Source organism: Apis laboriosa, unplaced genomic scaffold (genome assembly GCF_014066325.1).
Source record: "Apis laboriosa isolate Shangri-la unplaced genomic scaffold, ASM1406632v1 scaffold41_cov147, whole genome shotgun sequence".
Lineage (NCBI taxonomy): Eukaryota > Metazoa > Arthropoda > Insecta > Hymenoptera > Apidae > Apis > Apis laboriosa.
Window position 1 is genome coordinate 1282889 of NW_025223220.1, and position 16654 is coordinate 1299542.

General features: G+C 21.0%; 1 protein-coding gene across 1 annotated transcript in view; it reads left to right on the forward strand.

Moving 5' to 3' along the window:
- The first annotated feature begins 840 nt into the window (after positions 1–840).
- Positions 841–16654, forward strand: part of LOC122716003 — an 86007-nt gene continuing 70193 nt past the window's right edge. The window contains exon 1 of the mRNA XM_043938673.1: positions 841–1126. Within this exon, the coding sequence (XP_043794608.1) occupies positions 1063–1126 (64 nt within the window). The 5' untranslated portion in view covers positions 841–1062. The remainder of the gene's footprint in view (positions 1127–16654) is intronic.

Here is a 16654-nt window from a genome sequence, read left to right on the forward strand (position 1 = left end):
TATATATACTTTGATATTTAAAAAATATTATTTGTATTTATATACTAAAAATATTTCTTTTTATTTTTTTTTAAAGAAATTTTATTTTCTAATAGTTATATAAACAGAAAGATTTATTCAAGACATTCAATGAATTTTTTTTTTTTAGTAGAATAAATATTCTTATTGTTAATATTCTATTTCACTTTACTTTTCTTTATTTATATTTTGATTCATTTTAAATGAAATTATATAACTTTAAACATATAAAAAATTGATAATTAATTTTTAGATAATTTTCTAAGGAGACTCATAATTGGAATTATGGAATGTCATAATGGAACTATTATTTTCAATTAAAAAAATTTAAACATAATTAAAATTTTATTGAAATCAATGCTTGTCGTTGTAACATTTCACGAAATGCAAAAGATCATATCATCAAGATCAGAGATTGCATTTGCAGGTAGATTGTGTAAGTATTCCACTAAATCCGCTAATTATCCGTTATTATTGTCTATCAACAATGAAAGCACGTTCTTAATTAAATTCCTCGTGGTAATACAAGGTCTTATTCCGTCGTCATATCGGGAAGGTTTTCAATTAATGATCTTGCTCGAAACGAAAGCTGTAATGATATCGACATCAGCATACTTTGACAAAACAGCGTAACGGAGAAAATATCGGAGAGTCATAGTGAAAGAGAAAGAAGTTTCAATACCCCACCAAGTCTGGTGGCGTGAGCGATCCGCGCATGCGCACTTGGCATGCCTTCAAAGCTTTATGCCGCCAAAATGCATTTCCATGAGTTAGTCGTGCACAGCCGGTTGCGAAGTACGGATCGTATGTATTGTATGATAATCTTCGTGAGTTAAGAATAACGTTTACGTGTTAGAGAAATTAAACGTGCATGTGGCGCGTTCTTTTCAAAAAAATAAAGTTCCAAAGCGACGTATGTTAAAGCTTTGATAAGATTTGTCGGTGTGCGAAAGAGTCTTTTAAATTTTTCTATACATCACAAATTTCACTAGTGAATCTAAAAGATTAAATTTGTGAAACCATTGTCATCAAGATAGTTTAGAAATGAGAAAAGTTATGGAGAAACAACTATCCTGGTTAGCCCTGATTGTTACTACATTTTATTCATGTGAGTAATTATTATATGTGTATATCTTTTATTTATTTTTCATCTCGTGAATTTTTCGAGTGGTCTCGAAGATGTCAAGGTTATTTGATTTTCAGTCAACAAAGTTTGAATCAGACAATCAAACTCGATTTGTTGAATGTGATATTTCAAGGAAAGGTGTATGTATTTGTATTTGAAAAATTTTGTTTTCTAACGGCTAACGTAGTGTAGCACGTTAAAAGTGATGTTGATGCAATTTTCGTTGTATCAAAGAGAATATCGTGGAAGTTACAATTTAATTTTCAAATATGTTAATTTGAAGAAATGAAATACTAGAAGAATGCATTAAAGGTCGCGTGAATGTTCTATCTTTAGATATTTTCATTCTACTCGATGTGTTTCGTAATTGTAATTTTAATAGTTGCCTATGATATATCATGAAAATTCTTATTTTTTTATGAATTCTTACATAAATTCTAAATTTGTTTACATGTTTCACAGCGTCTCGATATCTAAATGATTAACTGACCTACGCAATATTCGCTGTATCCATTTCATTCATCAGTCAAATTTATCTGACGTACAATTTATTAACCGCATAAATAGTTCAATTTACAGTTTTAATTTTAAATTTTTATTATATCAATTATAGCAATATATTTCATTCATCAATGTTTTCGTCATATTAATATCGAATTTCTTAAAAATCATTAAAAATATCATAATTAATGAAAAATATAAACAGAGAAAAATATTGTTGGAAGTAAGATATAATTTTGTTTTTTTAAATAATGTTTAATTGATCAATTAAATGAAATGCTAGATTCAATTGCAACATGTTAAAAACTAACCTCGCCATACATTGCGCAGTTGTAATAGCTTTGTTATTCATTAGCATTAATTTTGAATGAAATATTATTAAAATTGATGTGGAAAAAAAAATGTCATTTCTAATAAGGTGAAAAAATCATCACGATTGTGTCACGATTGTAAAAAGATTAGTCATGAGATTCTAGAATGATCGTTTGAGAACAAGAACGTAATCGGTAGATTTTCTCGCGATGCGATACTAAAATAACACGATGCTTACCACGTGGGTGAGTCTCTCCGTTACATCGTACGAGATGACGTCGCGGTTAGTGATTGGACGTTTAGATGGGCGTGCGCCTGGCCTTACCTTAACAGTGTAGCGATGGGACTAATCCGATACTTGAAATTCTTGAACAAACTAATTTTATTTTTTTTTCTCATGTAATTTAATCAAGAAAATTTGCCATTTTTTAATATTTTTTTTTTAAAACACATCATCAAAAATAATTTCATAAACAGATGTTTGACAATTTGTTTTTTTCTTGAAATAGTAATTTAAAAATCAATTAAAAATTATTTTTCTCCGTCATTAAATATTTTATTCATTCCTTTAAATAATAAATATAATTTTAAATCTACAATTAAAAATTAAAAATTTCATTGAGCAATGAAAATTAAATTTTAGTAAAAAAAAAAAGCAGAATATTTTATTCTTATTATTTTTTATTGAATAAATTTCATAATTAGAGTTATAATACGAATTAATTAATTGATTTTTATAATCATAATTACAAACATTCATAAATCATTTAAAAATTTAAACTATTTATATTGTATAAAATAGAAATATATGGATAAGAAATATTAAATTATATTATTATATATATATATTTTTTAATTAATATTAAAATTATTATTATAACTATAATATTAAAATTATAATTATATTCATAATAATAGATTGCAAATATTTATATTTTTATAAAAAATAATTTAAAAAATGAAAAATGAAATAAAAATTGTTTTTTCATTTGAGGATTCTAAAGAAATATATTTAATTTTGTATATTTTTTGCATGCTGCATATTATTTACGTTGTACATATCTCGTATATATTTTCTGCATATGTTAGATATAATATATTAAATATAATGAATATATTATTATATTTAGAATTAGATTATAAAATTTTTATATAACGAATATTTATTAGTAATATTTTTTAATATATTTCAATTCATAATATTCATTCATTATATATAGATATGCTATAGATACTACTATATAGAATGTAAAACGTAAAAAATTCTCATTTAAGCATAATTTTTTTTAACTAATATATATCAAATGATTAAAATCATCTCATATGGACATTTTTACTTTATAATTTTTAATGATTTAAGATTCTATAGTTTTATTTGCTAGCAATAAAATTCATTTTATATAAAAAATATATAAAATAAAAAAAAATAGACATTTTTTATTAATTTCTCATTCTTTATTATTTATATACAAATTAATTTTATTTATTTATAATTTAATTTAATATTAAAATCATATTATATCATAAAATCTTGTTTTTTAATTTATTTATATCTAATTTATAATATATAATAAAGAAATAGATAAATAGAATCTTAAAAAATTAATTTAATACTATGACTAATATATGTCAATAATTTCAATGATCTTAAAGGCCTATTTTCTATCTTAATGTAAGAGGTCAACTTAATGTAAGAAGGCAATTGTTTCGATCGATTCTATCGCTATCCTGGAGTACATACTGAAGAACGCGTCAAGGTTTTTTTCAAATTCACACACAGAACTATTATTTAAGTTTTAAAATTATCCTCGATTTATTTTTATCTCCGCTATTTTTTCTCGCAAGATCTGGTTTTTCAATGTGCATAAGTATTTATACACATTCCATATATTTCTCTTTTCGAAACCAACCATATGGTTATGTTTTTAGGCAAGATAAGCGAATGTCCGATCATCTTAGTATTATTTTTTGTTCTGTCAATGTTGAAATGAATTCTCATTCAGTGTTTTCATTCACTATTAATCAAATATTATTATTTATATTATATGCTTATAAATAATTATATAATATTTATTTCTGTATTATAATAATTATATAACTTGTGAAAATGTTTTCAAAATTTTAATTGATTTTATTTTATTTTATTTATTTATTTTTTTTTATTTTTTTTTCGAAATAATTTTAGATGTATTACTCGTAGAATAAATTTTTTAAAAAAATGTTTTTGAGTTTTATAGCTTTTGAGATATAAATTCCATAGTATATACGAATGTAAAATCCATGGAAATGTTAAATCGATTTTATATAATAAAATAAAATAAAAATATAATAAAATAAAATACAAAAAGAAAAATTTAAACTTTTATTTATTATGAAAAGAAATAGTAAAAAAATAAAATAATAATTGGAATTCTAAAAAAAAAAAATCGTTACTGAATTCGTTATGAATTCATAAAAGAATAAACATTATTTTTTTAAATATCTAATTAAGTATCGAATCGTAGAAAATATAGGTCAATATAGCATATACACATACAAAAAAATAAGGATTCGGTAAACATTATATTGATCACAATGGGAAATTAAAAATTATGTTAACTATATTAATATTATATTAATATATTAATATATATAATTATATATATATTATATAATATATAATAATATATAATAATAATATATAATAATAATAATATATAATATATAATAATATATAATATATAATAATATATAATATATATTAATATATAATATATATTAATATATATTGATATATGTTAGTATATATATATTAACTATATTAATATATATATATATACTTTTCATTCTCAGCTTTAGTATAAAAATTTTAAGAAATTTTAGAAACATAATTTACATTCGCCGTAAATTACATTTTTGTGAATAAAATCATATTATAAATATATTTATAAATATATTCTTGTAAATGAATGCTATTCGCAATTATGCTGTTCGCAATTAACAAAAAGTTTCACAGTAGAGAGACAGGAAGAGCATTTCTCTTCTTTTGTTCAATGATATGGTGTCATGATTTTATTTGTACTGTATGTGTTTTTGGTCAATATGTCTATTTTCAAACCTGTATTTTTTTCAAAGGATTTTTAGGATTTTATTAATTGCAAATAATAAATATATATACTTTGAATATAATAGAAAGTATTAATAGAAGATTGAAATATTTATCGTTTTTAAGGTAACAATATGCAAAATATGCAAAATATGTAATGGTTTAATTCTTAAAATTATTTTAATAATATATAATAATTATTTTAATTCTTAAAATTTTGTTCAGTAGATCAAGTAATATCATAGATAGTCCTAGAAATGATTCTAATATTGACAATGACATTCTAAATATTTCAGATTAATTGCAGATATCTTTTGAATTGTTAATGAATATCTTCTAGATTTTCATGCGTTTGGCAATTCTAATAGTTTTTTTTGAAAAAAAAAATATTCATACAGTAAAAAATATTAAATTTATCTATTAAATTTAAAAAATATTATATATTTTAAAAATCATAATTCATATCGATATATGTAGTATCTATTAATATGGTGAAATAAATTTATATTGTAACAAAATTAAAAATCTAAAAATCAAGAAAAGTAATTTTATCCATTAGGAAGGTAATACAAATTATGTTCTTTTTTCTAATAAAAAAGATAAAAAAAATTAATAAAAAAATTAGGGATAGATCTGAATTATTTTCATCACTAAATATTTATATTGATAATTTATGTTTATTAATTCTATAATTTATTAGCTTTTTATAATTTATTAGTTTCATAAGCTAATAAAATATAGATAGACATTCTTGAATCTAATTTGCCTCGTTTGTACTTTCTATTACCATGTATCTTACGTTCAAATATTTGAAATAATATATTGAATTAAATTTAAATGTCATTAAAAACCAAATATGAAATTAAAAATAGAAATATTTATTTGATAAGATTAACATCAATAATTTATATTAATGTTAATTTCAAGTACTAATTTATCTTGTTTAAAAATCGATCATTATAAGTTTATATTCGAAAACATTCATATATACATAAGTTACACAAAAATAAAAGCTTTTATTTAAGATACGGTAAATAACTTAATGCTTATTATTAACAATATTAATTAATCACATTATTAATAGATTCTTGATTTTCAGAATATAATGATGTTATATTCTCATTTGGGAATAGTAGAAGGAGAAAAAGTTAATAGGAAAGGGAATTAAATGTCATGAGTTTCGTATGATATATTGTATGACAGTACATGACAGCGTGATATCTTATTAATACCAAAGTCAATGCCATGACAATTCGACGACGATAAAATTCATGATATTTAATATGACCATAAAAACCACAATTTACTATTGAAATCGTTCTTAATACGTACAATAAATAGTAGCAATCGTGTTAATTTCTTTCCAGTTAACTTTCTCTCTCTTTAATACGTAAATGAAAATATGATGTTAAATTTTGATAATGTAGATTCTTGTCTGACAATCATGAATGATAGTATTATACAAAATCAAACAATGCATTTTTTTTTTTTACAAATAAAAACAATTTATTAGCAACTGACTGAAATTATCCGACTTTCCCTAATAAATATATTTTTAATGTATCTTTAAAAAATTTAAAAGAATCTTTATAAATAATATGTGATATTTTGAAGTATTTCATGTCATTGTATCTATTGTTATTGGTTTCAAAAGATTCTTAATATTCTTAATATATGGTGAGAAAATTATTTATTATTGAAAACAGAAATATTATTATTGAAGACTTCATTTTTGTTGTATGCTTTTTTTTTTACTCATTTTTTAAAGATGCATTATCATTTTTTTATTCATTAGTAGAAAATCTTGCATAATATACTTGTTTTTTGACCTCTAATATACAAATAACCCATCTTTGAATTAGAAATCCATTCTTTTGAATGAAGTAAAGTAGCCATTGTATATTCAAAGAATTCTTTCAAGAATATTGCATAATTATTCTTTAAGGGTCACAGGAAGTAAAAAGCGTTTCAAAAGCATGGTCACAAATGAATATGAACAATGGCCATTCAACTTATTCATTCTTGTTTAAATCGTCAACTGAAGTTCACACACCGTGCTTCGTAACAGACTTATCTTCCGCAAATTTTCATCTTCTTAAAAAAATTTTCATCCTTATGTTTCAATTCCTATCTGTTTGTTTCGAGAAACAAACCATTTCAGTTACAATCAATTATCGAATACCTCTCATTCTTCCAATTAGATTCATCAATAAATAGATTTCGCACGAAAAATGATAGATGCGTGTTTACGAAATTTAAAAGAATATTATAAAAAATTTATATATTTCTTTAGATCAAAATTACGATAAGAATAGGGATTAACATACAGAATACATGGAATTTAATTAAGATAGTTCTTTCTTTAGATAGAAGAGAGTAGAAGATCAACATCCTCCCGAGTCAATTACAATTTAACTACTGTTGGCCGACTTTGTACAATCAGAGTCTAAAAGTTACCCTCGAGATATCAAAACTTGGCCCCTTTAATTATAGCCACAAATAACGACGCAACAACCTAACCTCTATATACTGGGTCAGACGTCACCTCTATGCTTTTGACATTTCGTGTTTCGATTACTTTCGTTTCTTCTCCATTATTCTATCGTTCCACTTGTCAATCACTTTTACTTTTTGTACATATATATTTTACGATGCAATCAACGTGTGAAAATTTAAACATGTAGAGCGAATCTGCGCATGGAAAAAATTCGATCTGTTGATTTTAAGATTTTCTGTAAGCATCAGATGTTTGTCATCACAATATTGTTTCAAACCAAATAATAGTTCAAACAATAGTGGTTTATTGCGGATAATATTATTCGGCTTGCTCGAAGGAAGAACGAGGACAAGTCGTAGAGAGAATAAATCGAGTTTTATTCTTTGGAAAAGAATAGAATAGTGTCTCATTCTGTCTCATACTGTTGATTTTGAACGGATGTAAAGATCTACGGTTTCTCGTTTTTATGGATTTTTCACTTGTTTTCGGATTTCTCAGTTTCTGACTGATTTCGAATAATATAGCGATAGCGATTTGTTTATTTTGAGATAAAAGACTGTTGCTTATTTTGGAACAATGTAATATCGTATTATATCACTTTCATTTCTTCTCCATTCTACCATTCCGTTTGTCCAACGATTTTTATTTTTTGCACATATACTTTTTATAGTGCAATCAACGTGTGAAAATTCTTCGATGAATATGGGAAACAATGTAGAACGAATCTGCGCGTGGAAAAAATTCGATCTGTTGATTTTAAGATTTCCTATAAATATCAGACATTATATAATATTATTTCAAAATAAGTAATAATAAAATAAATAATTGTTTATCACGGATTATATTATTCTAATGTGCATAATATTTCAAATGCGAGAATATATATATGCATTTAAAATGAATATATTATATATTATATAATGAATATATATTATATATTATATATTATATATAATATATTATTTTATTTAATATATTATTTAATATATTATTTATAATATATATAATATATATTATAAATGAATATATTATTATATATATTATATATATTATAATAATATGAATGAAATGAAATCAAATGAAATATTTTAATATATACGTAATCTTTTAAGAATTATACGTAAAAAATCTTGCCTTTAAATGATTGTATCATTAATTTCGATCATATTTCTTCTTAATATTTTAATTGATAATTGACCGAAAATTTGAGTTATGGTATTATTGCAATCCAGTTTTTACTTATCGAATGTTACTCGAATTTAGAATTTCTTTTTTTTTTTTCTTTTAATTTGCATGTTTCAACGTGTATGTTTGGTCAATATTAAAATTATAATTCAATCAATCAATATTAATTTTTGATTTTTTATTCTTGAAATTACTAAAAATCTGTAGATGGAAAAATTATTATTAAGTATTTATTATGTATGTATACTTAATAATTAATTTTTATAATTGTTAATATTTTTTAATTGTATAATACTTTATATCTATTATATATTTAAATATATATTATAAATTATTAATTTTAATTTTTAAAATTTCAAAACTAATTTATTAATATTTTATAAATAGTTACATAAGTAATATATATATATATATATTTGATAAAATTTATTTGTGAATAAATATATTTAACTTTTGTTATAATTTATTATAAGAATTTTTTAATTTAATTTGATGAAATACTTAATGAATACAAATTTCATATAATTTAGGTTAGAAGTTTATTTGCTATTTAAATCCTGTTTAGTAGAATTCACTATATTATATCTGTATATAAATATATATGTATATCTGTATATAAATATTTTCATTATTAATTTTGATGGAAGTGATAATTGATTGAATAATTAAATTCGCTGAAGTAAAACAAAATATTCTTTCGATTGCAAATTCAAAATTCAATTACAGTACCATGAAATTGTTTTAAATTTGTATCTTTATTAATTTTAATTGATATTTGTTGGTAGAAATAATGACAATTTAAAGTAATTTATGAATATAATTAAAGTTTTGCCATATTCAATGATACTTCATTTTTACATATGTTATTCAAATGACAATTAATTCGATTTATATATTAAAATTTTCAAAATTAAAACACAAGTTATAAATTGAAGAATAATATATTTGTAATAAAATATTTTTCTAATTAATATATTCATATTTTTTTTACAATAACGATGATCAATATGGATCATTCATAAATCGTTTTCTGTACTCTTATATGCATTGTTTTTACGAACTAATATATTTAATTATTATTATTATGATTCAATGAAAAATACATATAATTCTCAATGTAATTTTTCTTCGAAACAAATAAAATTTTAAAATTGTAAATATAGTTTATTCATAAATTATATTTCAATTAATATTTGAATTAATTTTATTTGAGTTTGTAATTATTTATAATTATCGTGAACTTGTGTGAAATTGCATATCGTGAACGCATACAATATCGGTATATCCAAGAAAAAAGTCTCGTGACCAAGAAATTTTTTGGCACGTGAAAAGCAGGGTTGTTTTGGCAGGGTCATTCATCTGTCGCCATATTAAACAGAGCCAAGACTCATTTAGACATCGGTCATTTTGCTTTAGTATAGCAAACAATGAAATTGATTTTTGTGAATTATGTTATGCAATAATTTTTTTAATAATTTTATAAATTTGCGATAAAACGTATTTATGCATTTGTAGGAAATTTGAAGATATAAAGATATAATATTGAAAAATATTAAAAATGTATAAAATAAAACACTTTTTGCTATGATATTTTGATGAAAGAAATTTCTGTTTAGATTTCATTTTTTTATTTATGTTAAAAAAATATAAATTTGCATAAACTTTTCGACTTGACAAGATACTTAAAATTAAAGGAGATAAGAGATTCTCTCTTTTTTTCTTTTTAATCAATAATATATAAGGTAGAAAAAAGATAAGGAAAAAATTTATATTTCTAAAAATAGTCAGAATATTAAATTTCCATATTTTATGATTCATGATAATATTTTTGTAATGAATTTTTCAGAAAATTCATTAGAATGTTTTTTTAGAAAATTTTTTAGAATTTTTCAAATAAAAAATAATTGATTTAATTATATAATCAAATGAACTTCGAGTATTGTAAAAATATTAATATTTTTTTATAAGTTTTAAAATCAATGAATAAAATGATCATTTTGTTCATTTGTATATTCATTTAACAATTTATTTTATTCATATATTCTATACATATTCTATTATACGAAAAATTATTATATCTTTATGTTTTATTAATATCTTTTATTTTAATGAAATATTAATGAAATATTATAAATATGTTAATATTGTATCTATATTTGATTTTTGAATTTATGATTGTTTGAAAAAAATATGCTTTATTATAAAATATAGTTTTTTTTTAAAGCTTTGTGTATATAATATTTTTTTAGTTATTGAAATTTAAAATTGAAATTCAACAATCTGATAATCATAATACAAATACGCTATAATATTAGATATATAATAACTAATTCTTCTAATTAATCTTATAATATTTTTCCAGAAAGCTGTTAAATGTAACAAATGCTCTTGATTTTAATCAAAAGTAGTTAGCAGAGAATTTGTCCATTTCAGAATCGTATTTTGAAAGCTTAATTTAATGTCAGTGATATGCGTATCCGGCGTGAAATCTGTTTTTTTCGCCTCTATTTTTGCTTTAATTCGTATATGTAGACCATTATCTTTCATAGATTACTTGTATGTAATTCGTGTGAGCAAAGATTATCATATTGGATTTGTCTAAACGTATACATATTATCTTACTATTATCTGCTGTTATTGCTGCCATTAAATTCAAGTAATGCAGAATCATAGTATCGAGTTCTCACTGAGTAATGACGGCAATATGATGGCAATATTATTGTCGTCGTGTTGTCTACCATAGTGAAGATAATAAACATTAAGTCAAACATTATCACATTCAGATTATTAAAATATATTACAGTATTTAATTTATCGGTCAACAAATTTAATTATCATATGATTTTATTTTGAGTATAAATTCATTTTTTTAGATGATTATTGAAATTTAAAGTTAACATTTAGATTTAATAATGAAAAGTAAATTTTTGAAAATTATTTTGTTACAAATTTTGTTACAGTATTAGTTCATGATTTTATTAAAAAAAAAAAATTATCGATAATTTTGTTTATTTGATTATTAATTTTTTTCTTTAAAATTTAATTTATTTAAAAATAAGTTCTCATGCGTAACATAAGAAATAATTTTTGGATTAAATATTTTTATATATATATTACATGTACATAATAATACATAATAGTACATATATATCTATATATATGTACTATTATAACAAAATAAAAATAGCATATCCATTGCATCTTTTTTTCCGAGTAAAAAATACATCAAACTTAATTATATAAATTGAATTTGTTAAATGATTTTTCATTTTTTTTCTATCAATTTTTCTCAAGTATATAGCTTAAAACGATATAAATTTAAACAAACTTTCATTCTATTATTTTATTCTAATATTCAAAATTTTACTTTTCATTGTAAATAAGAAACTTTAGATTTATTATAAATTCAATCAAAAAAATTTTTAATGTTTCTATTACTGATTGAATTTTTCAGAAATTTTTGAGAAGAAATTTTTTTTATTTTTTTTATTTTTTATATGATATACCATTTTGATAGAACCATTTTTGAAAAAAAAGAATTCATTGTAAAAATAGAGATTTCACGTTTTAAAATATTTTTATAAAATTATTATTTATAATTAATTATATTTTTATAAAATAATTTATTATATCAATAATTTTTTATCGAATATTCACTTGTGCTATTTATTATATTATATACTTAATGTTATAATAAACATATTCATTGCTTCTTTTTTTCTGATACATATATATATATATATATATATTGGTTCGAAAATGTATGAATGTTATAACATTTTGGAACCGAATGAAAACGATTGAACAAATTCACGGATCAGCCCATTCTGATTTCTACTTTAAAATTGTATCTGTTGAACCAATTTTCTCGAGCGAATGTCAACAGTTTTGTTTGCAATTCGTTACGAATCTTCTACAAATAAATTACTTTCTATCATTGATCGTTCAATAAAAATAATTATGTAAAGAGGACATTAAAATTATTCATGGTGTATCAATGGAGCGCATTTTCATGAAAAACAATTTCATAATCGAGTAATAACATTTGCACGTTTGCATTTTTATTCTATATTCTAATTTATTATTTTAAATTGATAATCATATTTATTATTCTCTGATCGAATAGAATATTTTGGTAAATATTTTGATTGATCAAATAGAATATATTGAAAAAATATTTCGGCATAAATACTCAAGTTGTCAATTATATAAAAAGAATGTCATATTTCTTTTCAATAATTTTTAAATATATATATAAATTAACATTTTGAATATTTTTTTTCATATCTTTTTTTATACACGTAATCACCATTTAATATTAGTTTTCGAGATATTTGCAAAAAAAACATTACTATTATTTATGTAGAATTTTATCTGTACATATGTATTCATGATGTTTTTGTAAGCATGAAACCGTCATTTATCTTTGTTAATATAAACATATTACATATTAATATAAACACATTTGTTAATACAAAGATACAACAAGATTAATATAAAAATGCAACAGGCAATGTATACAAGAAGTAAAAATTATTATAAAAATCGGTCAAAAAATTATTTTCTTACGAATTGTAATAGTATGAATTACGAATTATAATACTTGAGATATCTCAATTCCAATCGAGTATAATCGAGCAGAAATCATTATATCGTTATTATCTATCCGTGAAATGTGAAAATAAAATATAAAATAATGTGCGAGCAATTGAAATTATAATAAGTAAAGTTATGATGATATCATACTTTGTATCTATATTATTGTAATATGGATCATTGTTATTTCTGTCATTCAAGTTGTTTTATATTTTATTCTTACATTTCATGGATTAAACTGTCTACAACAAGAAGATAATTTTTGCGAAATATCCAAGTTCGATATGGACTCAGATTAAATATATTTCAGCCTGTCACAATTTTGCGATTAAGTGAGGAAAATTAACCGATTCAATCTTTATTGTATTAATTATGTATCATTGTATGTATATGTATAAAAAAAAAGTTATTCGAAATATTGATTTCGACAACATTCAAAAATCATTGAAAGCGGTGATTTTTTCTATATAATTAATTCTATATAATAATATATAAGATTATTTTTAATTTACAATTACATATTAAATTATATTTTTAAATCGAATATTATATATTTGTTTATTTAATATGAAAGTATGCGTCAATGACTTTATTTACGTTCATAATAACCTTCAAGATCTATAAAATGACAAAGTCCTATAATGACATACGTCTTGATTAATATTTACAAACATTTCTTATTGATACTACTTAGCTTAAACAATATATTTTTTGCTGTTGTTTATTATCAAAAGTGTTTTACGTACTATAAGATAATTTCTTAACAAAAGATAAAGCAAATGTATACTATCAAAAATATTTATTATTTATATCCAATCTAAATCAATTAGGTATATTTATAGATATTAATTTTGAATATTAGAAATAAAAATTTAAACATATTGTTAGCAAAAGAATATTAATATTAATTAATGAATATTGTTTGAATGCCAGAAAAACATTATTGCAAAAAAATTATTGCAAAAATTTTAATAAGATAATATGATTATATAATATAATATTGTTATTTAAACAGTTTTAAATATTTTTTACGAAATAAAGAAAATATTATCTACATTTGAAAACTACGTCATTCTTATGACGTCATGTCTGTTTCATTAATTATAATATTATATTCATTAATTATAATTATAATTATCTTGTTGATAAATAATAATTCATATTTGTGAAAATAAATGAATGTTTTATTTAGAATTTGTTTTATCTTCAACCGATTTTTTTCTATTAAATTATATATAATTTTTATTTTTCTAAATTATAAAATTTTTGTAATTATAAAATATTATCAAAAAGTATAGAAATCGATTAAAAATTTTTATTATCTTAAAACAAACTTTAGTATTTTTTCAATCATTTTTTTCAATAAAAATATTCCTTTTTTTCTAAAATATCCAAGATTCAGATTTCTAATTTCAAAGAAATCATTGTGATTTTTTTCTCGTTGAAAATCATATTTATGGAAAATTTAATTTCGTTTCAATACGAATATAATATAATATTAAGAAATACTATTGTGTAATCAATTATTTCATAAAAAATTCATTCATTTTCGTTCGATGCAGTCTCATTGATTATGTACCAATTTTTATCTAATGTAAAAAAAGTTTAAAGAGAATATATTCGAGATACAGTGACAAGAATATAGATAACGCCTTATACGTAACGGATTACGTATCTCTGGTCGTCTGTGTTTAGTCTGCAGAAACGAGGTTCAAGTGATAAAGCATTCATTGTCACGTAAATGATTTCATTGCTCTGATGCGTTTTTACATAGTGATATTATTCGATGTTTGTTGTTTGCGAATTAACCGGATATTTTATTTTATTATCATTATTCCATTCTTTACCCTATTCTCTATTGAATATTTATTATCCAATAAATAATTTAAAATTTTTTATAATATAACTGTACAATATGTTATTGATGATATAATCGAGTAAAGGACGATTCTTTCTTGAAAAAATAAAAAAAAAAATAAAATTTGTTTATTTCATTTAACTTCTTCGTTTTCGAAGAATTTTAGAAATTAATTCTTTTTTTTTTTTTTTTTTTTTTAATACGTAAAAATATAATATATTAATTCATATAATGTTATATTCATTTTATTAAAAAGGAAAGTATTATAATGAAAGATGAAAACCAGTATTGATCGATACGATTCTTCCCTATTCACATAAGAAAATAAGTAAAAAATATAAGTAAAATTATAATGTAAAATTATAATAAATGTAAACGTATAAAATTTTATTGCTTAAATCTTTTTGAGAAAATTATCGTAAAATTGAAAATGTACAATCAAGAAATTTTTAAATTCAATTTCTCGAAAACTAATTTTTAAATAAAAACATTTTTTTGCTTATTTTTATTTCTAGAATTGTCTCCTATTAATAGTTTATTCCTATCCAATCGAAAATTAGTTAGTTTTAATTGTATTTGAAAAAATTTCAAATTTGATTTAATCGACAAGTTTTTGATTTTCGATTTATATTTTTATGAAAAATTATTCTGTGCTCAATTGTATGAATAATGAGACACTGTATAAAATATATTAGATATATACTAAATAGATTTAATATAATAAATAGATATGTATTGCGTCTAAATATCCTATTTGTAAAAGTACTGTTTCAAAACAGTAGATTAGACAAAAAAAGATTTATTTATTGACTTTTATCATATAATGTATTCAATTGAAGATAATTGTTATAAGATAATTGTTATAAGATAACAGTTCAATTAAAGATAATTGGAATAAAATTATAAATAATAACTTTTAAATTTTAAATATTCTTCAATTATCTTATCAAAAATTAATTTAAAAAATTTGTTAATATTGATAATGAATATTTGAATGATAATACATTATATAGATTACAAATAATCGCTTTTATGAAAAAGAATTATAAATCAATAAATTATTATTGAAATAAATTATAAAATAATAAATCTTTGAGTATACATATTTGCTTTTAATGTAATATGTAATAAATGTAATAAAATATATGTATATGATAATATATTTAAAGTATGTTTAAAACAAATGTCATGTTTATATCAAAGAAAGATATAAGAAAATTTATTGTCAATGCATTTTTTCAATTGAATTTTATACTATAGTTTTTCTCGATACATTAAAGTTCTTTTTGTTTTTGAATAAAAATCGAGATTGATAAAAATTTGAAACAAGACCAAGTTAATCAAACTTTTTGATTGCAAAAAATGCAAAAATATTGAGCTGTTGTTAATTTGTTTAAAATTTTATATTGATATAAAATTTTTATCATCGAATATATAAAATTATAATCAATATAATTGATATAAATCAATATAATC